We start from the raw sequence: 25,910 nt of genomic DNA, 5'->3' as shown, positions 1-25,910 counted from the left end.
TGAGAGGATTACCAATATTGGTCACATAATTGAAACTTAAGACAACGTTCCACAATTTACCTCTTCTATTCAGAAAGGTAATCAAGTACCATTTATAGTGCACACAAAATGCCCTTAGTGCTCAGCGAGATTCACTTCAGTGCCCCAAAACTTAAAATTTATGATGGTGGTGGCGTAGTGCAGATCTTTATGTCTCATTGTGAATAAACACAAAATGCCACAAACTACTGGGCTCTCAAACTATGTAAACTTTATTGAGTGAAACATATCTTATTCATGTCAATTATGTGTGATACTACCAAGAGTATTGGAGCAAGTGAGAAACATACTGGCCTCATCATGCCTGGCAAGGGGCCTGCAAATTAGTTTTTAAATGGAAGTGTAAAATATTACATTTACTGATCGAACTGCCAAAGAGTCTGATCGTGTCAATTACACACAATTATAATTGTGGAGTTACCACTAGATCCAAGCACCATGTTTGCCAATGGGGACGTATTGATCGTTTATAACCAATGGTCACAAGGCAAAACCTTCAAATCGTTTAACAGTTTACAATCTTCTAAAAGACGATCAAAAAGCTTGAAATCAATGCCATCCGGAATAGAACTCGGGAAATCTATGTGCCCCATCAAATACCTTAACTTGTACTTAAAACCAATTCCTCAGCTTCAACTCAGCAACCATTAGCCATACCAGGATGGCGTTTGCAGATAGCACACACTTGATTCTCACTCAGTTTGAAACAGTAAATCAAGCGTAGTGTTGAAGCATCCAAGCATTACGCACAGAAAATTTATCTGCCTGCAAATCATTGAATGCTTAAAACTGCAGAATGTGGTCCAACAAAAATCGACTTCATATATGACGAGCAGGATCCACAAGCGCAGAATCGGCTCAGCTTTCCAAGGTCCAATCCTTGGCAGCACACTTTAGAACACGGATGCCGCATAGACAACTCTGTCTATATATTTTTCACAAGGTTACATGAGATTTTTCATCCCATATGCTCAAAGAAGATATCACTTAGGCACAAAAGAATCAGGAAGGCTTATAGAACCATGGCCGCAAAAAGGGTACATGGCTATCGCTAGCCTGTTGGCCCTAAGAGCACTTATACATGATTAAGCGACGAAGACAACGAATATCAACAGAAACACAATCAAGACAAAGAAAATCTTCAAAATAAGCCAGCGGTTGGACGAGATGCGATTCAAGTACTTCAACAAGGCTCCTTGAGCTCCCTCCACATTGCCCAGGGTCTCATCCATGTTCTCATCGATCCTGCAGAGAAGAAGAGCAAAGTAAGAGACAAACTTACAGTATTTCTACCATTTGATGCAACAAGAGAGTAACTACCTGAGAGCAATTTCTCCCTGCTGAGCTACCATGGTTGCAAGTTGCGTAAAAATGCTGCCCAACTCCATAATTGTGGATTCAACATTTTGTAGAGCCTCTGCACGGCTCTGCATGTAGCTATCTTGTAACGGAACCATCTGCTGTTGCTGTTGTTGCATAGCAAAAGAGCTTGAAGTTGCTACATTTTCTTCATTTCTGCCTCGTCTGCGACAGCATATCTCATGAGGTCGGTAAATCTTTATACAAAGATTATGCAACTTCATTCTGAACAATATTGATATTTATACAACCAGACATTGACTACCATTTCATCCAGTGAAACTGGGTAAAAGCAAAAGAAACAAATGCCAAGAGTGCCCAGATCCAACAATTTTTGTACTAGTTCTTTCATACCCATGTCTCTGGTTTACTTAACACATCCTTTGTCAACTCATGGATCTACTCTTATCACATGCAAAAAGCACAAATTCTCTCCAGCTACACCCAAAGAAAGGTAAGGTATGACGCGGACTACGAATCACAAGATAGTGATCATAGTTCTGTACAATCGCCTAGTGTTCTACAAAACAAGCAATCGGTCCTTTGCTAGCATCAGCCACCCTAAGTGTACCTGTACAACCAATCAAATACTCGACCCTATTACACATCCAGCACTCAAGTGAGTTGCAAATCCAGCCAATGGTCAGATGTCATAGAACATCTATTAGCCTTTATTAACATGCTTTCTGAAACGACAGTTGAAAGTGAGCTGCAAATCCAGCCTGTGATCAGATGCACAACATTCACAACACGTCTCCTAGGCTTTGCTACTCAATTTTCTAAAAATGAAAGTTTATATACACCTAGCAAAGTCTCTTTACAGAAAATGCAGCTAATAAACTCAAGCTAGTCATCAACAAGACCATAATCACCAACAGTTACATCATGCGTAATATTGACTAAATACTATAATAATGTTTGAAATTGCTCTGCCAGTGGCGAACCACTACCTTGGCATGGAGCCTCGATGTCAGAACTGCCCACCTATAGTCTTTTGAGGCAATGATAGGATTTAACTGTGTGTTTTCCTCTAAATTCATTTTATCAGGATTCAGCTGAAGGAACCCAAAGCAATCAAAACATCAAAACAATAGGTTTAAGAAGACAAAACGCGAGCCTCTTCTTGTGCGCTTCCAGGTGCGAGAAATAAGTGAATGGAGGAGGCGTATGCTAATGTTTGTGAAAAGAATCTCATGACAAGGTAAAAGCTCACACATTTTTCATGCAAGACTACAGCAACTTTATCACCAGGGTTCACCAACTTGACTGCCTCTTACCAGAAACAAAACATCTTGCACGATAATCATTTACAGAGGCTGTAGCATATGCAAAATAGGAGCTGGGATTAAGTCTAAGTTTGGTGCCTATTTACCTCATTTATTACTACCTTGACTGCGTAAAACCATATGTTCCTATTTCATATTTAACCTATTCTGTGCAAATCGTGCTCAAAATTTCAACACCAGTGAGCACAGACTTTCAAAGATTCTAATAACAGACTTTCAAAGACTTTCCCACACTTTTCTAAGAAAAAGACCAAACAATTATGTCACTGCAATGCTATTCCTTGTGTACTCTGCTTGTGAACAAGCCTTATCAAAATTGGGGGAGGTCCATCCACCCAGGGCAGTGCAAAATTGAATGCAAAACCCAAGTTTTCAGTGCAAGATGTCATTTGAGGCCCACTAAACCTATAGAAAGCATCATGAAATTTCATGCCTACGGTTACGCATGAAGTTTAAGACTGCCTGAGGGAGAAATTTTCTTGCCTGTCTTTGCCTTGGTTACAAAAACATGATCTACGCGATATACACATACCAACAGTTAAAAAAGTGTATCTTCATAAGTTTAAAGAGCTCGCAAACCCTAACCTCGGATTGGAAAGTGGCAATGGAGAAGCTGCCCCATTGGCCCAAGGTGTGGCACTAGTTGACGCTTCCGACTTGTTGCCAAAAGCAAGAGGTCTTTGACGGACAAATGGATTCTTCTCCTTGGACGTATTTGCAGAAAAGAGCTGTCTCCTATTTTCATGAACCTTCAAGTTCTGAGAAAGACATGTCCCAATACAATCTTAATATTTATAAGAACTACACAAACTTTTAAGTTCCTGCCAGTGGAATAGAAAATGAGAAACAAACCTCAGTTCGCAGTGTTAGAACCTCCTTAAACTCCTTTGTGGTGTTCATTAATCTGCTTTTTAAATTATCAACCACTGTCATGGAATGATCACTGCTTTGCTTCGACTGGTTGCTAGTCTCATTATGAGAGCTGCAAAGAGTTTGAAGATCTGATATTGCTGCATTTAAAGCTGTTATGTCCTCTTTTATCACCGCTGTGAGCTCTTGAATCTCAACAGCTGGATCATCAAACATGGACGTCCGCTTGGCCACTGAATTAAAAAGGATACTTCAAACATTAGCCTGACAACTTGATGCCATTTCAAAGAATCAAAACATCAAGTCAAACAACATGCGACCATGCAGACAACATAAGGAAGTCTATAAGCTTCTGTAAATATCTTCAAAAAAGTTCTTGAAATCCTGAAACGCATGGAGTGGGAACTGTGTGGCATGAAGACAAGAACTTCAAAGTTTATGCTAGAGTGCTAAATTACTAATCTAAAGAAAAAAAATTGAGCTGTACTTCATGTGTAGCAAGCACCGGTTTGTTTCAATCCTTCAACAAAATTATTTACACTAACTTTCCTCGCAAATTGCCAGTTCAGAACTAGCCAAACAAAGAGAGAATACTATTGCTACTGTCAAGGTCCTAAAAAAGCCATGAGTGTAGCCTTTGATATGCAGTCTAGCTAGCTCCATCCTGTACTATACTGAGGATGTGGTGGTATACATCAAAGGTGAGGGCATCATCCACTCACTGAAGAGTGTGACTGGGTCTGAAGCTGTACTATACTGGGGTGTACATCAAAGATGGGGGCGTCATCAACTCACTGAAGAGTATGACTGGGTCTGATCAGGCGCTCTGCAATCTCCCGATGGACCTAGTCTCTGGTCCTTGTCGTTTCTCACTGGTAGAGAGAGGGTATCCAAAAACCAGGTCCTCTTTGTCTCCTGCTGGATGAGTGTCTCTGTTCTCTGGAGGGTGATTCGATGCTGTGTGGGAGCCAGAAAGAAAGAAAGAAAGAAAGAAAGAAAGATTTTTTAACGTCTATGTGAGGCCGAAGTTGGTCTATGAGACAAATCAAGTATACATGTGTGTGTGTGTGTCTTCCATCTATCAGAAAAGACAAACAATCCAAACTAGTACAAAATAAAGAGAAAACCTTGGTGTATGATGGGATCTATTGTTTTTTTTTTTTTTTTTTTTTTTGGGGGGGGGCAACTCTACTACTAGGGATGTGTGCATGTCTATGCTCAGGGTAGTACAACCACGCAGATGCATCAAGCTAGCTAGCTCTATCCTGTGCTAATAGGAGGGTGTAGAATGTGGTACATGGGACGCAGCTCAGTGAGCCATCATCTGGGCTCATCTCTCCTCAGCACCTAGCACTCTCAGGTCTGGATCTCCTCGATCTGTTTGTGGTGGAGTCATGGGGCCAGGCATCCGGTAACATGCGGACGCCGTCTGGCCCGGCTCATCTCAGCCTGTTGGAGAGTCACTCCCCTCGGTGCATCTGGGAGTCGATGAGGTGTGGTCCTCTGGAAAAGACCTGTAAGCTGTGATTGTCCCCCTCCCCCCCCCAACATCTGTGTCTCTGTATGTGGCTGCAAATGCCTCTGTATCTCTAGCAGGTAGCGCCCCAACTGTCTCTAATCTCGAGAGTGCACGATCTCACACAAGGTAGTCTGTCCTCTGAATAATGACTCGAATCTGCCTCTAATATCATCATAAGATCTGCATCTACAAACAAAATGCTTCTCACTCTCCATCTCCTCTCCGCATATTCGACAGACTCTCTCTTCTTAGGATTGTACACCCTGCTCATCTTGTACCACACACATACCCACAGTGTGTTATATTAGCCCTCATCCACTACTTTCACCCCCCCCTACTCATATCCTACACAATTCCATCTCAATACCTTTTCTTTTTATTGGCACTGCCGTTAAGGCAGGGTCTAAGGGGAGGAAATTTGTCTCCATGGCCATAGGGGCTTTGGCCAATGAAAAACTGGTGTGTGAGAGTGTTTTTTTTTTTTTTGTGTGGCTTGCATGCAAGGAATTAACTAATTCTGGGGTCAACGAGGTAGAATTTGGGCGTGTGAAGTATAATCAACCAGCAGCTTCTCGCGTTCTGCAGCTCTTCTCCTTCGTCATGCCGTCTTGTCACCAAGCTCCTCACTCTTGCGCAGGATATTATTTTTTTATTGTGCCACTATGGGCAGTGCCCTCGTCTACTTTAGACGACCTTGTTTTTGTTGCTCAGACATTGTATCAGATTCACCCTGTTGTAACTTTTTGGTCTCATAGGTCATTTGGCCTTTTGAAGACGTTAATATAACATTTCATTTCATTTCATTTCTTCCCTGGGAATGTCATGAGCTCACCCCACCTCTATCTCTAGTTTATGTGATGATACTCTGAGCTCACCAATCGCCACCTGTGAGCTGTGGCATGTAGGTGTCCATATAGCGTGGTCGCTGCATGAACCCGTCCTCGAGTATGGTAGAGATGACTCACTTAATGTTGAGGAACCTAAGGAGTTAGATTGAATTTCTTACTCCATAACTTTCTCCGGATAGCAACATATCCTTGGAGGAGAGGTAATAAATTTTTTGTTTCCGCATTCAATGGTTCCTATCCCACTGTGGGGACTAGATTCTTCGTACACTAAAGTGTACGCTTTCAGCTTGCATGGCTGACTCCACCATCCGCTGCAAAGTATCTTGCGGATATATCTGCATGCGTCTATGAAGTTCAGGTATAAATCCTTCGTTGAATTTCTTCATCTTCCTTAGAGCGGTTCAAGAATGGAGCCACCTTGGAAAGAGTGGACCAATACCTACCTGGCGAAGAAGCTCCTACGGAGAGTGAGTTTCTGTTTTTCTCTGTTTTCAGCCCATAAAGGTCGCAGACGGGGCTGATTTACAAGAAGGAACCCGAGAACACACCTCTTCTATGTGTGGGATTGGAAGAGAAGGTTCTTTGCAAAGAGATCTCTTCCGCGAAGTAGCTTTTTTGAGAACCAAGTTGCGTTCCGAGTGTCGAGACTTCAAAGGTAACATTTTCATGCTTTAATCTTTGAGTGTTTGTTTGCAGGAGTGCGAGGGAGTAGGAGTAGAGGAAGGCACGACCCTTTGAAAGAGAAAAAAGCACTCTGAGGAACTAGAGCCACATCAGCCCCAAGGGTTTTGGCACCCTAAGTTTGGGAGTAGATCCACGGATCTGAGAGCGGTAGACTCCCGAGTTGGGATCCGAAAGTTGAGATTCCCAAGGAAGGACTTCGCATCCAAGGAAGCAAAGTTGTTCTGCAAGAAGAGGACTCTCGGAGTAGAGTCGAGGAAAGAGTTGTAGGGATGCCATGCTCCGAGTCTAGAGGGTGAGATCCAAAGGCGAGAACCTTGGTTCTCGAGGATTCGGAATAAGGAACGGAAGTTCCTTGGAATAGGGTCTTAGGAATAGGAAGCTCACGCTTCCGAGTGCCATCGAGTCTGATTCTAGAACGAGCGTGGTAATACGTTCGGTTCAAGTGCTTGTATAGACTTCTCCCCACTAATAAAGATACTTTTACGAGGGGGCCAGCCCATCTTCTGATCCGCAATATTGTGTCGATCTTCTCACTCTTTCTCTCTATATCAATTGGCTTCAGTATCAAGTGATAAATTCTATTTATCCGAATATATTTTAAATTGTTATGAGCTCCCGTTTGTGACAGTGGTATTAAAGCATGGTCTCCTTTCTTTCTTTGTAAAGGACGACGACTCTTGGAAGATACACGAAAAAGCCATGACAAGCCAAGAGAGAAGCAAGCAGGCGAAACTTTAAGACATACAGGAAGCGCTTGCAAAGTTGGAAAAAAAATTCTCTCTACAAGAAGTCGACAATGATGAGCGCACGACGGTGTGTGCAAGTGATAGAGCACGCGAAGATGTGCAGGCCTTGAGGCTTGAAGCGGAGGCACTGTGCTGCAGAAGGGAAGCGCTAGCAGAACGAAGAGGGAGAGAGAGAGAGCTCACGTTTTTGGGGAAAACTCAATAAGTGAGTTTTGGGTTTTCCCACTTTTATTATAAGTGACCTTTAAAAAATGTGTCCAGGTTCAATATGAACCTGGACAAAGTATAAAAATGTACAAAAAGGGGTTATTTAGGCCTTTAACCCAACAACCTCCCACTTAAAGGCATAAATGACGCCTTTAAGTTAACCAACTCCCACCAGCTGTATGCAATGCTCATGTTGAGCCTTAGCAAGACTCTTGGTGAGAACATCTGCAAGGTTATCCTGTGTATGGATCTTAGTCAAGCTAACTAGACCATCCTCCAATACCTGTCGTATGAAGTGGTACCGCACATCTATGTGTTTGGTACGCGCATGAAACATGGCATTTTTGGCTAAATAGACAGCACTCTGGCTATCACAACCCAACACGAGTGTATAAGCAGGCATGCCAAGTTCTTTTGCAAGTCTGCCCAACCAAATGGCCTCTTTTGAAGCCTCTGTGGCTGAAATATATTCAGTCTCAGTAGTACTCAATGCCACAATTTTCCGTAACCTACAACACCAAGAGACTGCACCACCAGCAATGGCAAATACATATCCACTGGTAGATTTCCTGGTATCCATGTCAACTGCCATGTTTGCATCACAATATCCCTGCAACTTTAAGTCACTTTTGCCATAACAGATACACTTTGATTGTGTACCTTTCAAATATCTCAGAATGCATTTGACAGCTTCCCAATGCGCTTTGCCAGGATTCGACAGGTATCGACTAACAACTCCCACTGCATAAGCAATGTCGGGACGAGTGGCAACCATAGCATACATAAGAGAACCACAAGCCGATGCATAAGGGATTCCCTTCATTGCTTTCAATACCACCTCATCCTTTGGGCAATCTCCTTTGCTAAGCGTAGTGTATGGAGGTAAAGGTACTCCAAGAGGCTTAGCATCAGCCATATTAAACATGTCAAGTACTTTTGCAATGTACCTTTCTTGAGATAAAAACAACAATTTCAGCTTTCTCTCTCTTTTAATACGCATGCCCAAAATATGCTCTGCATCACCCAAATCCTTCATAGCAAATGTTGAATTTAGCTTACGATTCAGAGCATCAAGACTAGTCTTATGTTTCCCGGCAAGCAGCATGTCATCAACATGGAGAACAAGTATGATGGGACTACCATCTTCATCCCTTTTCGTATACAAACAATGATCTACATGGCTGCGTTTAAAGCCTTGAGACAGCATAAAAGTGTCAAACTTCTTATACCACTGCCGTGATGATTATCTCAAACCATACAGAGCCCTTTTCAGTTTGCATACAAGTTCCTCACGTGTAGGAACTACAAAACCTTCAGGTTGTTTCATGTATATGTCCTCTTCAATGTCACCGTGCAAAAACGATGTCTTTACATCCATTTGATTCAATTCCAAATCAAGCACCGCAACGAGAGCAAAAAGGACACGTAAAGTTGTAAGCTTTACAACGGGACAAAAGATTTCTTGAAAATCAATTCCTTCTTTCTATGCATATCCTTTTGCAACCAATCTTGCCTTGTACTTGGGTTTTTCATCCACAACCTTAATCTTGTATACCCATTTGTTAGGAAGAGCATTTCTCCCTTTAGGAAATGGCACAAGATCCCAAGTATCATTTGCATACAAGGATATCATTTCCTCTTGCATTGCAAACTCCCACTTACTGCTTGACTCACATGTCTTTGCCTCTTTATACGTAAGAGGCTCTCCCTCATCTATCAACATAATGTAATGCAAAGAGGGATCATATCTACTCACAGTCCGTCTTGGACGAGTAGACCACCTCACCCAATGATCCACATTATCCGGTAATGGGTCTACATCAGGTGGCATAATAAAATCATCAACAATGGGCTGCTGTACATCACTTTCAGCACCATTTTCAGCATTGTTTCGTGGCTGCAAATGCCCTTCAGGAGCCTCAATTTAGCCCAATATCATCTGGCTTAAACACCACTGGATCATCTACATTTTCAGCCATATGTGGTGCATCCTTAGGGTCAAAAATAGGCCTAACAGGTGGCTGTTCATGCTGAAATTTGACCCTTTTATGGCCATGCTTTGAGGCACAATTATTTTGAAGCACCCTTGCCTCATTAAAAACAACATCCCGACTGCGTAACACCCTTTTGAGTTGAGGTAACCAAATCCTGTAACCCATTTCGCCTTCTTCACCATATCCCATGAAAAGGCCTTTAATGGATTTGGCATCTCATTTACTCCTCAACTCGGGTCTGACATGCACAAAAGCCTCGCAACCAAAAATGCGTAAGTGATCATAAGAAGCAGGCTTGCCAGACCAAACCTCTTCAGGGATGTCACCTTTCAAAGACATGTGAGGGGATCGATTGCATATATGCACTACAGTTTTCAAAGCTTCTCCCCAAAATCCATGAGAGAGATTAGCTGTGGACAGCATGCATCTCACCCTCTCACAAAGTGTTCTATTGAATCTTTCAGCACACCATTAGAAGAGGGGCTCTATGGCAAAGTAAGCTCCCTCTCAATGCCCAAATTTTCACAAAATTTGTTAAATTCAACACTTGTGAACTCCCTCCCATTGTCTGTATGCAAGCATTTTAGCTTTCTACCTGTTTGGGTGGTCACAATTGCATGAAATCTCTTAAACGCAGCAAAGGCTTCATCCTTAGATTTAAGCAAATAAACCCAAATTTTTCTAAAATGATCATCAACAAAGGAGACAAAATAGCATGCACCTCCCATAGACTTAGTAGGCATGCTACATACATCAGAATGTACAAGATCAAGCACACAAGATTTACGAGAGACACCAGAGTAATAAGAACGCTTTACTAGCTTGCCATATTGACATTCATTACAAAAGTCAAGCTTTGTGCCTTTAGCATCAAGCTTGTTCAAAGTACAAAGTTTAGAAAGGCCCTTTTGGCTCATATGGCCAAGCCTCTTGTGCCACAACTCCATGTGAGAGTTAATTTCAGCCAATGCAATAAACTTGCCCAACACGGCCTTTCCATGCATGCAGTAAAGTGTCCCTTTCTTTGTGCCCTTTACAATCAGCCTTGAGCCTTTAGTCATTTTCCATGACCTCTCTCAAACAAGATGCTGTAACCATGCATATCCATCTGACCAACAGAAAGCAGACTCTTCTTGATTCCCGGCACATATCTAACATCATGCAAGGCAAGCTCATTTGTGCCATCTATGGAGAGATGCACAGTGTCAATACCCTCAATGGAACATGCATGATTGTTTCCAAGGTATACATGGCCACGCTTGCCTGCATCAAAAGTAGAGAAACACTCCTTGATAGGAGTCACATGAAATGAAGCATCGGAATCAACGATCCAAGTTTGAGATAATGCATCATTGACAGTCAACAAAGCATCAATAAGATCACTCTTGGTGATCTGCATGTCCTGTGAATGAACATTAAGAGAGGCATCAAAGTCATAAGCATCATCATTTGACAAAGTGGCACACAAGATGTCCTCTACATCTGACAGCTCCTCAATCATAACACTAGAAGCCACATTGGCCTTCTCTTTGTCCTTTGAGCTATCCTGTGCACCTGTCTTGACTTCCTTCTTCTCTTTCTTTTTGTCTCCGCAATTCTTTTTCCGTTCTAACTCGGCTTTGTAGTACCTGCAATCGGGTTTCTTGTGACCTTTCCTGCCACACTGATAGCAAGTCACATCACCCTTGCCTTTGCTGGCATTCCCCTTTCCTTACTCTTACTCTTACTCCTTTGTGCATAGACATTCTTCTTCTCTGTCCTGCCTCTAACCATGTTGGCAGAGCTGCCTCCCTCTCCACTTGCTTTCCTCCTGATTTCCTCATTTAAGATAGAACCCCTAACACCATCAAAGGTCAAATTGGGGTTATTCAACAATGAAACCACCAATGTTTCCCATGACTCAGGTAAGGTCATAAGCAAGAAGATAGCTTTCACCTTATCATCAAAAGGGGGCAAGCCTGAATCCTGTAACTGCGACAAAGTACTTGCTAACAACGACAAGTGCTCTGCAGCGCTCTTGGACTCATCTAGTTGCATGCCAACAAGTTTTCGCATCAAATGCACTTGGTTGACAGGCATTGTATTCTCATACATTCCCTTTAACTTCTCCCACACATGAAAAGCACTTGTGAGACCTTTCACATCAATGATTGTCTCATCGGTCATGGCCATTTTAATGTACGTAACAACCTTCCTGTTCAGGCTCACCCATGCTTCATCCGTCATATTCTGTGGCTTTACCTATTCAAGTGCCCCTTCACAATCCTTAAGAATAGGATTCCCTGGATCCTGTCTTTCCAAATATCGAAACCTGTTCCATCGAACCTCCTAATCTCGAAGGGATTCTTCACATCCGAAGAAGATGAGGCCATAGTTGCACAAATAAGAGGGCTAATACGCTGAATTTTTGGGCAAAATGCACAAAAACCGGAGTATAGCCTCACTGAGGTGTGCACTACAGCTCCAAATGGTCACAGGAGCAATTTGGGGCAAAATAGGTAGATTTAGACACAAAAAACAATTTCTAAAATTTATGCGCAGGAAATTTCAGCGAGCGAATTTGTGCTCAAAAACAACAATTTTAGTTGTTTTTAACCTCACAGAACATACGTAAAGCTAATGCACAGTCTTTAGAAGCATGTAAGAGCAAAAGCCCCAATTTGTAGCATCAAATTGTATGTAATTGAGCCACAAATGGTCATACATAGCCAAACTTTGTCAAACGTACGTAAATTGCTTCAATTTGCACTTCCCCCAATGTAGTTGCATCATAAAAACACTTACAAAAACCTGCGTAAATCTGAAATTTGTTGAAAACACCTATTTTAGGACCTGTTTTTCGGCAATTTCAGTGTTTTCGGGGTAGCGGGGACTTAGCAAAAGTGTTCCCACACCTTAATACATCATTTGCAAAACCTGTATTTTGCTGTCATAACCTGTAATTTGCTGGTTTTGACCTAATATCAGCCTGTTTTAGATCAATTTGACTTGCCGGGAGCTCTCTAGTGTCCAGGGACGAGTCCTTTGGCGATGAAATTGCAAAATCTCACGTGAAAGTTGACCTCCTTGGCTGAAAATCAGTGTTTGCAGGTTTGGGAGCAAACCCTAATCAGGCTCTGATACCAGTTGATGAGCGCGCGACGGTGTGTGCAAGTGATAGAGCACGCGAAGATGTGCAGGCCTTGAGGCTTGAAGCGGAGGCGCTGTGCTACAGAAGGGAAGCGCTAGCAGAACGAAGAGGGAGAGAGAGAGAGCTCACGTTTTTGGGGAAAACTCAATAAGTGAGTTTTGGGTTTTCCCACTTTTATTACAAGTGACCTTTAAAAAATGTGTCCAGATTCATTGAACCTAGACAAAGTATAAAAATGTACAAAAGGGGTTATTTAGGCCTTTAACCCAACAGACAAGACTTGGGATTCTCTAAGGAAGCGACAAGAGCATGATGCTCAAGAACCTAGAGAATCCAAGGAGCAAAATGCTCGATACCCTCCAGAACCCAGAAGTGAGAGAAATTCTTCTGTTGCATTTCAAAGAAATCTGCAAGAACTTTCCTTGTCATCCACTGTTTCACCTCACTCCTCTTTCAAAATATCCATGAACACCGAGTCCAGAACCATAGCCAAGAAAATCCCGTCATTTTGGGAAGGATTTGACGGAAGGGGAGATGTCCCGAAAGCCGCCACTTTCATTCGATAGTTTGAAGTTGCCTTTGCCGTTGGCACTTTCTCCAAAGAGTCAAAGGTGAGGAATGTGACCAAGCTCCTCAAGGAGACTGCGAGTACTTGGTGGTATACCAAAGCTCTGCAAGGAGCTCAAGAAAAGACTTGGATTCGATTCAAGTCTGAGTATTTCGAGAAATTTTTTTCCTCTACAATTTGAGGAAGGGATCAGAGAAAATTGGGATTGGTTAAGAGTCACGGATTACATCAACAAGTCATAGTCACAGGGGTCTTGGGGACCGAAGGCTTTTTGGCGGGGACGGGACGAGGAACGTGAGACGAGACGGGGACAGCAGAGGAGTCCCTCACATGGGGTGTAGAGGGGACACGGGTCTCGGGTGACACAAGCGGGCGGGACGTGGGTAGGGGGTGGCAGATTTGAATTTTGACAAGGTAAGGGTCCCATATATGCCAATGTTGCACACTAGACTCTACTTAATCCACTCTTCACTTGTACATCATTACTGTTTTCCCTTTGAGTATAATGATTGATCACAATTTCACTATGTCAACGTGCACAGCACGTGCGCCTCGTGTTCTTACCGCATGTCATATTTTGGTATTATGATTGCAAAACCGACTTTTTCTTTGCAATCTTGTGCTCTTACTGTTGTCTAGTATACGCTTTTTTAACACGCGTCCCCTGCCTCGTCCCCTGTTTTGCCACGTCCTCGTCCCTGGGATTTGTCCCCGTCCCCATGTGAGTATGACTCACCTACTCGGTCGTGGCATCATCTGGTACACTCAGGGCAACCAAGGGCATCACCGGTGGCGTCAATCTCTTGCGTGGCTGAAACCTGCAACAAACGCCTCCTTCCTTTAGCGCTGGCCCTTCTCGTGCCTGAGAGTGAGAGAGGTTCTACTTTTATAGCTCTTGGCAGCATGCGCAAATAGAGGTGGTCCTTCCGACAAGAATAGGGCTGAGTGGGGGCGCCTAGGGCTAGCGAGAGAGAAATCGCTTTTGCACCTGTTAAAAAGAGAGAAAAAGTGGGGCCCCCTAGTTTTTGCTGCTTTATTTAAGAAGTGGACAGCCGACCTCTTTTAAAAATGGTCCGAACTTGCTAAAAACTCAGTACAACCTTATAAGCTGAAAACAATGCTTACACAATCACAACCCAGACATCCTTGGATGCTGTCTCATGCACAGATGCAATGCTAACATAGACCTCTTTAAGGAAAAGCATCTACTTTCCCGAAAAGCGACTTGCTTTCTTAGAAAGAATCCTTTTTTTCTCAAAGTTTCCTCTAAATCCATCTTCATTCAAGTGCTTGCTCATCCTTGTGCACAATTCTAACACAGTCCGGAATTTCCTCCCGACTATGGCATATTCCCTTTCCGATGCCCCATCACCCACCATGTGACACATCAAGAATACCCATCACCTAGTCTTTTCTCACTAAACATACGGTACAATCTCCTTCGCGATGCTCTATGTCACCCATCCTATGACGCATCAGAGATATCCGTTCCAGAGGGTCGAATACTTCTTCCCGATGCTCCCTGTCACCCATCCAATGTGACGCATCAGAAGCACCCGTTCTTGGTGGCCTTGAAGATATTCCCGTTCACAGTGCTCCCGTCAATACTCTGAATGATGCACTAGAATTATCTGTACTTGGATGTCTCCGACTCTCCACTGAGAAAAACCTTCTCACTTATAATTCTAATAATTTGTTTAGAATTATTTTTCCTGATGTCTCAAGCGAGAAAACCCTCTCACTTATAAATCCAATAATTCATTTAGAATTATTTTTCTATCAGATAAAGCTAATTTAGCAACAATGATTCCCTTGGAGGACCACTGTGAGCAAAATACTATTGGATTGCCATCACCTTCACAGGAATACTTTCTATATCGACAAATGCAAGATCTTATGGACCATGCCGCAATCGGCTACAAGCTTATGAAAGGGAAGTTAGAGTTTATAGCAGAAGAAACTCAGACAAACAATCAAAACTCCCAGCAACAACAAACAAATCCCAAGGAATCTCGTGAAAGTCAACCTCAAAGACCTTGTTTGACACAACATCAATGAGAAACCCTCTTACAAGAAGGCCAATGCTTTGAATGTTTTCAAACAAGGCATACATCATGTCCTCAAAGAGCCTTGACGTCCTTGGAGCAACCACCAACTTCGACCGCAGATAAACCCGCATGGCCACCTCCGGCTAAGAGAGCTAGACTTGCCATTGGACATGTCCCTGATATTTATGGCATTAATCTTGAAAGTTCAAACAAATTGTGCAGGGCTTATGGCAAAATCCACTGCTTGAAATCCCTAATCTTCTTTGACCCAAGAGCTATCGAGAATTTCATCCATCCCGAATTCCTCAAGCAGATGGATTTTGACTTTGATTCACAGGGTGGCGAACTTGAGGCCGAGCTAGCCACATGGCAGACTCAGAAGGTGGTACCGCTCATTGGTGCTCTTCCGATGACCATCTGTAAGGAGCAGCGGAAGTGAATGTTGATATTGCTCAAGATGAGTGCTCAGAACTGTGCTCAAGGATTCCTTTTACTTACGGAAAGGAGAGCCTTCCGTTCCTTTAGAGGGAGAGAGTGTAGTGATCACAAACAAAGTGAATGCTACTGTGAGTGAAAGTGCTGAGATTGAGAAAAAGAGAGAGAGAAGAATACAACACCAAACGGTTTTCAAACCCTCCTACAAGGGCCCCCCCTCTCTGTGACGAGAGAGGTCTTTACTATAGATTGCAGAAATTTGGTACAATGGTCTAGATGCAATGGACTTGCCGACCATGTCGTCGACAATAATGATGACGACGAGGACGGGCTGAAAATTGAAAACGCTAGGGTTGAAATGCTGAAATCTGGAAAACGTTGACTTTCCGCTGAATACTGACACTGTGTCGGCGAGGATGGTGATCACTACGACTTGACGACGATGCGCTGAAAACGCAGATGCTGAAATCTGAAAACAGCGGGCTGAAACTGTAAATGTTGGCTGATCCTGCAGAATTTCAGCAACAAAGAACCACAGAAACAGCCCCAAAATCAGCGTTTTTGGACCCGCAGCAGATTTCAGCCCACAGCGTTTTTGGACAGCAGTAAAAAGATTGCACATTTCAGTCCTTAGGTCGACTTCGTCATCACCGTTGTCATCGTCGACATAACCTAGACTTGCATCAGTCTCATGCATACCATTTGTACCAGTTTGTGTAATCATAAGTAGACCACTCTCGCAGACGAGAGTGGGGCCTTCGGAGGAGGGTTTTACAACGTCTCTGGTGTCATATCTCTCTTCTCTCTCTATCTCTCAGTCTCATACACTTGCACGCACAATGTCCATTCACTTTGTAATCATTGCACTCTCTCATTAAGAATGCAAGGCTCTCCCTTCCATAAGAACAAAAGGAACCTTGAGCACAAATCGGAGCACTCATCTTGAGCAAAGCGCAAACATTCATTCCGCTGCACCTTACATTACTCCAGATGAAAAGGTAGCACAAGGAATTGTAGGAGGATACATCACGTCGGAAGAGCAAAGCACTTATTCTAAGGAAGGCCGTTGTTTTCATTGTCACATTAAGGGTCACATAAAAAGAACATGTCCTAAGCTTGAATCGAATGAATCTAAAGAATCCACTTCCTCTGTCAATGCAATTAATGGTAACACGAGTGTGCCCCAAGTTTCTCTTGACCCTCCCATTGATGATTCTCTCATTAAATGTTATGGTCAAGTGTCGGGGCAACGTTTTGTCATATTGTTTGACCTAGGTAGTATGCATGATGTGATCAGTCCCTCTCGTGTTGAGAGAACCCGCCTAGAAGTTAGTCAGAAATCTCCTCTCGAGGTCTCTGGCTTTGTTCCCAGTATGAACGCTCTCATCACGAAGGAGTGTCTTGGTGTGTTGTTTGGCTGCCTTCACTAGAAGATTTATTGTCTCTCCTCTCTCAGGATGTGATATGATTTTGGCCATTCGATGGTTTCGTGATCTTAACCCTCTCATTGATTGGGAGGCTAACACTCTCTCTCCGTGCCAAAAGTGATTCTCCCATTGTCATTCGTGGAGAGGACATTGTTCATTCTCCCTCTCTCATTGCTAATATGCAGGACAAGATTGAAAGGATTCAGGAGAAGGAGACTCTCTCAGTCTCTTCTTCTCCAAAGCTTGACACAGGATTTGGATGACAATGATTTGCATGATGATTTGATTGACAATGATAAGAATTATGATTTGGATGTTAATGATGAGCATGATGATTTGCATGATCAAGATGTGATTTCTCATAAGCATGATGATTTGCATGATCAAGATGTGATTTCTCACAAGCATGATGAGTTGCATGAAGATGATGTGATTGTTCACAAGGATGGTGTTAGTGGATGCTTTTTCTAGCGAAGCTAACCTCGTTGTAGATTCGATCAATCACGAAGAACCGATCTTGGCTTTTGAGTCGAGGTCCAAAGAACCCCCACAGGACGATTCGATCATTCAGGAAAAACCGATCTTGGCTCTCGAGCCTAGGTCCAAAGAACCCTCACAGGAAGTATTATGTGTTCGTATCATTGATACGCACGCATTGTTGGAGTGTTTCATTCGTGATCGTTTCCTGTATTTTAGTCAATGTCTTTATGTGATCCCTTTTCCTAGGCATGACATATTGTACGTTGAGCACGTTTCACTCATGAATGAGCACGAATGTATGCGGATTGTTCGTGAAAAGCTAAAAAGTATGCATTCAAGTAAGTCACATTCCATGTCTCTTCCTTGGCATGACACATTCGTAGAAAGAGCACATGAAAGTATGAGCACTACGAATGGGCATTTCCGTTGTGAATTGCCACAATTGATTGCTCTAGATCATAAGAGAAAGATTCGACCTCATTGTTCGCATGTATGTGGTGAACGATTTGGCATTTCGTCTCTATGTTCATCTACATTGCATACGCAGTCTTTGAGAAAGACGAGATTTTTTCCAGTCACTTCACATGGAATAGGTATGTTCATGTTTTTGTGTTGGAAGTGGTTTCAAGAATTTTCAACCGTGGAGATATATACCTTCATAAGTTCAAAATAGTCTGAACTTACTAATTATAAGAGGGAATAAAGCACTCATAAAACTATAAAAGCAAGGGACACAAGAAAAGAAAACAAAAACAAAAACAAACAAACTAAATCACTTTGTTTACTACAAAACAAAACTAGATAAAACAAAACATTATTAACGTAAAAATGTTTTTAGAAAAGGCATGTGTAAAATAAGTTGACGCCATGGAGATTCTTGAAGAAGAAAGAAGCATGACTCTAGACGAAGTTGAAGCATTGAAGGAGCCACAGAAGACTTTGTGTCGCTTTCGGCGAGGCCCAAAGAAGCAAGCGTTGCAGACCTTTATGAAGTTCAAGTACCGCACGACCCACACATCAGAGTGGGCCGGCGAAGAGTCCCTTCCAAGATTCCGGATGCTATTGGCGATCTCCCTCGACGCCATTCAGTTCGGTACCAGTACCTCACTTTGAAAAGGAGGGGATGTCACGTGACACATCCAACCCCATGTGTCCGTGGACAAGCTACAGCATGATCAGGGTTCAGTCAGTCCAGTCCGTCTAGATTCAGAAGTGATCTGGCACTTTTGTGAGTCTATTCGTAGACCGTGCATACCCAGTCACTTAGTGTAGATGCATATCCTCTGGTTGCACATAGCATGATCATAAGCATTCCCATCAGAATCCTTCAGGGGAATTTTCCAATGCATTTAGCCTATTTTACCTATTTTTGATATTTTTCACTTATTATTTTTAAGTGACTTTTGTTGGAAAGTAGGTAGGGCAAATTGAGTAAGTTTGTATATAAGCAAACCTAAGCTAGCACTAATTGGCAGAAGAGGCAACGGGAGCACCTTGCTCAACAGGCAACTTCTCAGCAAGACCAAGCCTTGGTGGATTCCCTCCAAACAAAGATCCCCATCACTGGCGTTTCTATCTCCAAGCTTCACCGCGGGAACCCAACAGCCTAGCGTTTTCCTTCAACCAAGGATCACCAGAAGACCCCAGCAGATAGCGTTTTTGCATCAGCATCCTCAGTAGCACAAGACCTTCTCTAGCCTTTTTGGTCCAACTTCAGCCTCTAGCGTTTTTGGTCCCAGATTCAACCTTTGCAGATTCAGCAATGCAGCGTTTTTCATCATTAGAAGACCTACAAGTTCATCCCTAAAGATGTAGCAGATTCAGCCCGGAAGACCATCAGTTTTCAGCCTTGAAGAACCTCAGTTTTCAGCCCTGAACCTGCAGATTTTCAACGACAAAGACCCATAGAAAACAGCCCCAAATCAGCGTTTTTGGACTAGTCGCAGATTTCAGCCCATAGCGTTTTTGGACAGCAGTAGGAAGATTGCAGATTTCAGCCCTTAGGTCGACTTCGTCATCCCCGTCGTCATCGTCGACATAGCCTAGACTTGCATCAGTTACATGCATTCCATTTGTACCAGATTGTGCAATCACAAGTAGACTACTCTCGCTAACGAGAGTGGGGCCTTCAGAGAAGGGTTTTACAACGTCTCTGGTGTCGTATCTCTCTTCTCTCTCTATCTCTCAGTCTCATACACTTGCACGCGCAGTGTCCATTCACTTTGTTTGTGATCATAGCATTCTCTCATGAAGAACAGAAGGCTCTACCTTCAATAAGAACAAAAGGAACCTTGAGCACAGTTTGGAGCACTCATCTTGAGCAAAGCGCAAACATTCATTCCGCTGCACCTTACACCTTCTCAAAAAGACCACCTTTCCGCAACAGACCTAGCTTTTTCAGTCATTTGCAAAGCCTAGCGTTTTTGTCACCAAGACCAGCCCTTGCGTTTTGCATTGCAGATCAGCCCCGGCAACAGCAGGATAGCATATCAGCCCTAGCGTTAGCAGATTTCCACAGCAAGACAACATCCAGCCCTTGCGTTTTTGCATCAGCATAAACATCCAGCGTTTTGCATATTCTCCGCGACAGAACCTTAGTTAGCATCAGCGTTTTCAGTTTTCAGCAGCTAGACACCGCAGGAGAAGTCCCAAACCTCGCAGATCTCACCTCCCCGCAGTAGATCCTTACCGCACAGTCAGATCCTTCGAAGTTTGCAGTTTCAGCCCGGAAAACGCAAATTTCAGCATCTGCGTTTTCAGCGCGTCATCGCTGCATCGTCGCCATCGACATCGTCACCGACATAGAGATAGAATTCAGCAGATAAAGATTTGCAAAGTTCAGCCATTAGCATTTTTAGATTTCAGCCCGTCTCGTCGTCGACATCGTCGGCAAGTCCAAAGCATTGTAGAGATTTGTGCAATCAATAGTAGACCGCTCTCGCCATAGAGAGTGGGGCCTTCGGAGGAGGGTTTTGACAACATTCTGGTGTCGTATTCTTCTCTCTCTATCTCTCAGTCTCATGCACCTTCATTCACAGTGTTCATCACTTTGTGTCCATTGCACTCTCTCACTAAAGGAACGGAACGCTTTCCCTTCCGTATGTAAAAAGGAACCTTGAGCACAGTCGGAGCACTCATCTTGAGCAAAGTTAACATTCACTACCGTTGCACCTTACACTCTCCTAAGTCCATGTAGATGCTCCTATGTAAAAAAGTGATCTGACGTGTCGAGGTCAAGTGGTAAGTGTCTGTCCACCCAAGATGGTGGTGTCCTCTTTGGGAATGTCAAAATCCCATATGCCATGAGCATGGCCATATCTCGTGTGAACTCCTATGATGAGTGCATAGGTGTGTCCATAGCAAACCACAAGTCACCACCCCCTCTGGAGTGTGCAACCGCCGAATGATGGCTGGAATGAATGGATCTCCCAAGGATCGTACGCCCGTAGATGATCAAGCAAATGTCGAAGATACCGTGTACTACAACAGTCAACTGAGAGACCGCACGAACCACCACCGGATGTTGTCCTGGCAGGAGGTAACTTCATCCTCTGTGAAAAACACAAACCATGTGGTTGTTGTCCACATAGTAACAAGGGACGCCATCTTTTTACACTTTTCCGTCCCCACTTTTCCATCCCGCCCTCTTCTTTACACTAAAAATCCATTTGAGCCCCGTCCCAGAACGCGTCCCTTGTGACTATGGTTGTCCACGCAAACACTAACTGCGAGGTGATGAAAACGCTGCTGTCCAGCGATTTTCAGCGTGCTCGTACGCTCCCGGCAGGGTCCGAAGCGATGCAGATGAGTATGGGAAGGGTGGTGAGTCAATGTCACAACCCCGGTGAGCTGAAAACAGAGAAAAAACAGCATGGTATAATGGCTAAAATCTGATGAAAACGAAGAGGATTGTAGTTGGCAAAGCACCGGATGCCAAGCCGGGTAGGAGGTAAGATCTGTGGGTTAGGCCCAACGCGCAAAACCTGTCCTGTGCTGAAAACGCAGCAATAACCAAAAAACGCAGCAAGGCCAAAAATGCAAGCTGTCCCAAAAACGCAGATCTGGCCTAAAAATGCTAGGCAGATTTGGTGCCGATCTGGGTGCAATTTGTTGCCAGGAGGGTGGCACCTGCAGTGGGAGATGCAGATCTGGGCTTGCAGAGCAAACACGCCAGCAGCATGCAAAAACGCTCGATCTGAAAAAACGTTGGCTGATGTGATCCCTTGGGAGGAAGAACCTGATGCGGAGATGCGCCTTGGATAATCGAGAGCCTGAAGCTGCTGACACCATGTGAGTGCGCGTGTACGGAAGAGAGAGAGAGAGAGAGAGAGAGAGAGAGAGAGAGAGAGAGAAACGGTGGTGTGTGGAAGAGGGGGCGATCAACCCCCCATGACTACCAAAACAGAAGACTAAGGAGACCCTTAGTACAATCAGTATGATGGAAGTACCCCCTTGGCCCTATAAATAGGTGCCCAAGGGGAGGTAGGGCAAATGCTTGGAAAATATCCCCCCCCCCCCCCCCCCCCCCCCGACCCAACAAGAAATAAATGAAATATGAGGGCGCCCGGACAAGGTGGGCGGCTGGCCCCAGAAGTGGGCAGCCGGACAATGCAGTCTAAATGCATATACAAAGGGTGGCCAGCCCGGAGGCACACTAGCCGTACATGCATGCCCTAGACCTGTGAAGCAACAGAATGGTGTAAGTCTAACAGTACCGTGAGAAGAAGTAGATGAGGAGCCAACACGTGTAACAACAAAAGAAGTGGTAGTTGATGATGTCGATGTAGGAGCACCGGATGCAGGAGCAAGGCCGGGACACATGGCATTGGTAGGATTGGTAAGCCAATCCTAAAGGTCAAACTCCATGAGCATCACCATGATCTTCATCTTCCAGATGACAAAGTTGGAGCCGTCAAGCTTTTCGTCGAGAGGAAAGATGGGTATGACTGGGAGTGTTGCCATAGGTACAAACACAAAATTAGCAAAGAAGTCTAGTGTGTAAAAATCAGAAGCGAAGGTGAGGATAGGATCGTAAAACCACGCCAGATAGAATGCCAAAAAGACCGCCCAGTAGAGGGCAAGTGACGGGAGAGGCAACGGAAACCTGAAGGGATGCCGATGAAGCCAAGTCGAGATGCTGTCCAAACATGAAATCGCAGCAAAAAAGGGAGCTTGAAACATCACAGGGGTTTGAGCAAAAACGTCAGGAGATGAATGCCGGATGCTGAGAGTGTAAGGTGAGGCTGTAAAAGCACCAAAACAGGTTGAAAATCTACAAGTAATCGGGAAATCGCCAACAATAGTCACAATTGTTCAGCTTCCAAGCGGGAAGACCAAGAGGCAAGGAGCAAGAGGCTCCGACTGTCCAAGATCGGGAGAAGGAAATGCTGAAGCAAAGGTAAAAAAACGCTGGTCTAAAGGCAGCTGTCTTGCCCAAAAACGCAAGGCCAAAGGACTGCTAGCTGATAAACGCTAGTGCAGGAAAAACGCAGATCCAAAAGGCTAGCTGTCCTGCAACAAAAACGCTAGTCAGATGGCTGCCTGGCTGCCAAAAACGCTGATGCAAGGGATAGGCAACAGGTGGCGATCAGGTAGAGGGAGGGAGGGCGAGAGCACAGGCTTGCAGAATAAGATGGCTCTCCACAAAACAACGCTAGCTGCAAGCAAAAACGCAAGTCATGAAAAAAACGCAAGTGGATCTGAGGTGATTCTTCCCAATGAAATCCTATGCAGGGTCCTCCTAGGTGTAGGCGAAGGCTTATCCAAGCCTAGAGCTCTGATACCATGTCAAGGTAGGCAGCGGAAGGTGGAGAAAGGGAGAGACAATGGCGATGGACACACAAGAGACAGATGGAAAAGGCTGGCAAGCCCCAGTAACTCCAGATGGCAAAACTGCTGTGTACAAGACGAGATGAATAGGAGAGTGCAGTCTCCCCCCCCCCCCACCCCCCCTTCCTATATATAGGAGAATAGGGGGAGGTAGGGTATACCAGAAGCCCCAAGGACAATGCACAAAAATACACATGAATATGGGAAAAATGGAAAAGGACCAGAATAGGTCCGGCTGGGCAAAGTGCTGAGCAAAACCCTAAAAGTGCCTAAAGATCCCTGTCCAGCAGGTGTATGGGTGGCCAACCCACAACCAAGGGCCAGTGCATGTGAAGTGTGTGAAGCCTGTAGGCAGGGTGCGAAGCATCTGGAGATGAAGAATCTAACAGTTTGAACCCGTGGGTCGGAGTTCAAGACACAAGCATATGGCAAGGAACCAATGCGAAGTAAACAAAACACTATGGATATGCGCACCAATCCATTGTTGTTGACCGGATTATGGACGGGATGTGTTCCAGAAGTTCATTTTCTAGGAATGTTTGGAGGTGATTTGTTCACAGCTCACAAATGGGGATTCTAATTTCTTGGACATACTGTGGTCTATAATTCAATTTTCCATGAGGCAACTGGTGCTCAAGATGGCATTCTTCTCAAGTGTCAGGTTGGTAGTAGCAAATCCGAGGTGTATCCAGTAGGGAACTGCTGCTGGGGTGTCCATGGTAGCTTCTTCATCGACTCGGTCTTCCACTATGAGCTGCAGAGAGGGTGTTAAAGTTATAGCATCTCAAGTGAATGGCCCAATGTGATCCCAATATTTATTTTGGTTGAGGTATTTATTTTACTTATTTGTCAAAGTCTTGGGTAGGGCAATTTGTTGAGGGGAGTACATAAGCACACCTAGCCCCCATTGTATAATCAACTAATTCATTGCCCAGTTGGTTGATCTGGCAGCACAACCTCGCTCTCTCTTTCTCTCTCCCTTTCTCATTGTACGCTTCCACATCATGGACTTTGAATCTTCCTAGGAAAGGCATAATTTACAACAATGGGATACAAAACTCGCCACAATCCCCTGGAAAACAATCTAAGGGGTTTCCTTGAAACCCATTGCAATTATTCATGTATGAAACAAGCAGAGTCGATCATTGATGAAGGCTTCAGTACCAAATGTTCTGACCCACCTTTTCATGCACTGTACCAGATGTCCCAAACATCCACTCATCAAGGACACCACCAGCCAACCAATGAGTTAGATGGCAAAGATCAAGCAGGGTCAATCTTTCCATTTTGAGTAAAGACTTGTCAAATCAACCACATCAAACTCCAATGCATTACATGCAAAAGATAGCTGTCAGCAAGCAGCTCCACAATAATCTAAACCAAGTAATATCATTCCTGATGTGCTTGTATTACCCTCCAATCTAACATTGGAGAACAAACTTTGATCTACTGTGTTTTAGTCAGTCTTTGGTGAAATGAAAACAGATTTGAAGTGCATCAGAAACAAAATCACAATAAAGGACTCACATTTGGCAAGTTTGGAGAGTTTCTGGGAGGTTTGATGGATGCTAAGGCCAATCTTGGAGGCTCTTTTGTTGAATTCAGAATGCAGTGAGACTGTAGAGCGTGGAGGTAGCAGACGTGTTGAGGAAGAAGGCTCATTGCTTCCATTGGCCAAAGAAGAGGAGGAGGAGACGGCAGACTGTGTCTTCCTTGCCCGATCTGCAATCGCTAAAAACTCTGTAGTGCGATCGCGGTAAGAAGATGGAGCCATCCTGAAAACCCAAATCTGACTTGCGTGTGTTTTTGCTGATGTGTTCGCTCGGGGAAGGGAAGGAACGGCAAAGAAAGGGGGAAAGGGGGGAGGGGGAGGGGGGGGATATATGCACTGAGAAAACGCAGTCTCTGAAGTAAATGACGAGCTGCTACTATTGTGGGAAGGAAGACGATGTTGAGCAGTTGGGGGTGCCTTGAACCTTCACCCCCACTGCATCCAAGATCTGTTATGTCGATCTCTCTCTCAGCAATCTAGCCTACCTGTTTCTACATCAATGCAGCTCAGTAATCTGAGGCGTGACACTTCAACAGCCCAAGGTTGTGAGTTCAAAAACGTCGGGTACGCTAAAGCATATTCCTAATTCTTATGTCTACTTGGTTGGCCTAAATCGTTTTGCTGAAATGAGCCCACAGAATGCTCCACCTAGCTTAAATGTCTGCCGTAGATTAATTAGTGTTGATGTACGTTGAAGCTCTTCGTATGTGTAATCTAATCCCTCTAATATGAATCAGCCTTCAACTAGTTGCAATTATCATCACAGAGAAGGATGAGAATGGCTCCACCTAGCTTAAATGTCTGCCGTAGATTAATTAGTGTTGATGTACGTTGAAGCTCTTCGTATGTGTAATCTAATCCCTCTAATATGAATCAGCCTTCAACTAGT

The 25,910-nt window shown here is 44.0% G+C and overlaps 1 protein-coding gene across 1 annotated transcript; it reads right to left on the bottom strand.

Moving 5' to 3' along the window:
- Positions 1-838: 838 nt before the first annotated feature.
- Positions 839-25,598, bottom strand: SYP32 (syntaxin of plants 32). The gene is made up of 5 exons (XM_086484035.1): positions 24,997-25,598; positions 3,537-3,787; positions 3,270-3,442; positions 1,360-1,563; positions 839-1,284 (listed from the first exon to the last, which is right to left on the bottom strand). Exons 1-5 carry the CDS (start codon positions 25,241-25,243, stop codon positions 1,125-1,127), a joined length of 1,035 nt encoding a protein of 344 aa, XP_086340161.1. The 5' UTR covers positions 25,244-25,598; the 3' UTR covers positions 839-1,124.
- Between the last annotated feature and the right edge of the window lie 312 nt (positions 25,599-25,910).

Source organism: Adiantum capillus-veneris, chromosome 2 (assembly GCF_014529385.1).
Source record: "Adiantum capillus-veneris isolate H3 chromosome 2, ASM1452938v2, whole genome shotgun sequence".
Taxonomy (NCBI): Eukaryota; Viridiplantae; Streptophyta; class Polypodiopsida; order Polypodiales; family Pteridaceae; genus Adiantum; species Adiantum capillus-veneris.
This window is presented reverse-complemented; position numbering and strand designations above follow the sequence as displayed.